The sequence below is a fragment of the Sinocyclocheilus rhinocerous genome, unplaced genomic scaffold (genome assembly GCF_001515625.1).
Source record: "Sinocyclocheilus rhinocerous isolate Xijiao unplaced genomic scaffold, SAMN03320098_v1.1 scaffold852, whole genome shotgun sequence".
NCBI lineage: Eukaryota > Metazoa > Chordata > Actinopteri > Cypriniformes > Cyprinidae > Sinocyclocheilus > Sinocyclocheilus rhinocerous.
The window spans coordinates 36,805-38,600 of record NW_015626422.1 but is presented as its reverse complement, the minus strand read 5'-3'; the positions used below and the strand labels follow the sequence as shown (position 1 = coordinate 38,600).

The window sequence follows — 1,796 nt, the reverse complement described above, 5'->3', positions numbered from 1 at the left end:
AAATAAATTACATTTTAATGTATATTAAAATAGAAAAACGTTATTTAACATCATAATAATATTTCACAATATTAAATTTTTTCCTGTATTTCTGATCAAATAAATGCAGCCTTGATGAGCAGAAGAAACTCCTGTAAAAACATTAAAAATCATTCTGATCCCAAACTTTTGACTGGTAGTGTATATATTCATTTGTTTTTGAAATATAGACATTTAAACAGTGGCTGTAATAAAAACATGACAAATCTACATTAATGAATATTAATGTTATATAATGCATATATTGTTCAAAATGCTCCTCTCTAGAGGTATTTTTCTAACTGACTAATGAGTTTATGGTTTATGGATGAGGTGAATGTGACATTTGAACTTGGATTTATTTTATGTTGCATTTTCATTTGAATGAAAACTCTGAAGCTGTAGGCAGATGCATTCTGTCAGTCATGTGAGATCTCTTCTGATTGGTCGAGAGAGACCAGAGGGCTGCAAACTCAGTGTGAGCTCTTAACCTTTGACCCTGAATGATCTTCACGCAGAGGAATCATCTAGAAGTCTGATGGAAAGTCGCTCAGCTGTTCTTCACACTCGGTGTGCATGAATGAAGCCTGTGACCTCTGACCCTGACCGCTGACTTTATACCACATTCTAACTTACTGCTGTTCTCTAAGCAGGGTTATTATCGTTAGCTAAAACTAATACCATGAAAACATTTACTTGAAATAAAATATTTTAAAAAACATATAATATAAAAATTAAAATAAAATGATGTACTAAAATAACTATTATAAAACGGATAGTTCCGGTGCTTGATTCTGATTGGCTGAGCCACGTTCGAAGCTGTTGTAAATGACTCTACAAAGTAACATACAACTTTGTTTACATTTGTGTGTTGCTCGGCAACCACTTTGTAGCAACCACAACTGTTTCTGAGGAGCTACATTGTTTGGTGGAAGAATACTGTTTTTATTAATATCATTACACTTTATTTGCTCTGTTTTATTTTGTGAAACCTTACTACGTATATGTGAATAACTGTTTTATAAAAGCAATAAGCCCCGTGAAGCCGTGGTTTACAATAACGCCCCTTAGCTGTTATAAATTCACTGTAAACACACCTTTGTTTACGTTTGTCTGTTGCTCGGCAACCACTTTGTTGCAACCACAACTGTTTCTGAGGAGCTACATTGTTTGGTGGAAGAATACTGTTTTTATTAATATCATTACACTTTATTTGCTCTGTTTTATTTTGTGAAACCTTACTACGTATATGTGAATAACTGTTTTATAAAAGCAATAACCCCCGTGAAGCCGTGGTTTACAGTGAATTTATAACAGCTAAGGGGGTTTAGCTCCGCTTCGCGTCGTACCTAACAACGCTGTTATAAATTCACTGTAAACGACGGCTTCTTGGGGCTTATTGCTTTAGTATAAAAGTAAAAATATATTGTGTATTCAAGTTCAGCGTGTGCTCGTTTTCGCTCTCTGTGTGTTACTTTCTTATCACGTCCTTCTGAAAATATCTCATTTCACATGTGCGTCTCACAGGTCAGCGGGTCACACACACAAGCGCGTGACGGAGAATCTGGCCGTGACGTTTTACGTGAACGAGCGTTTCTCTCAGGACTACAGCGGTGCGAGTCTGAAACGGGTGGAGAGCAGCGTGGAGGACGACTACATCTCCAACCTCAGGAACAACTGCTGGAAAGAGAAACAACAGAGTACGTGACACACACACATGCACACTCTCACACACTCTCACACACTCACACACACACACACACACACTCTCACACACA

General features: G+C 37.0%; 1 protein-coding gene across 1 annotated transcript in view; it reads left to right on the top strand.

Annotated features, from left to right (window-relative positions):
- The window catches only part of dnajb12b (DnaJ heat shock protein family (Hsp40) member B12b), a 12,273-nt gene that overhangs the window by 7,809 nt on the left and 2,668 nt on the right, over positions 1-1,796 (top strand). Inside the window, exon 7 of the mRNA XM_016521262.1 lies at positions 1,546-1,718. Within this exon, the coding sequence (XP_016376748.1) occupies positions 1,546-1,718 (173 nt within the window). The remainder of the gene's footprint in view (positions 1-1,545; positions 1,719-1,796) is intronic.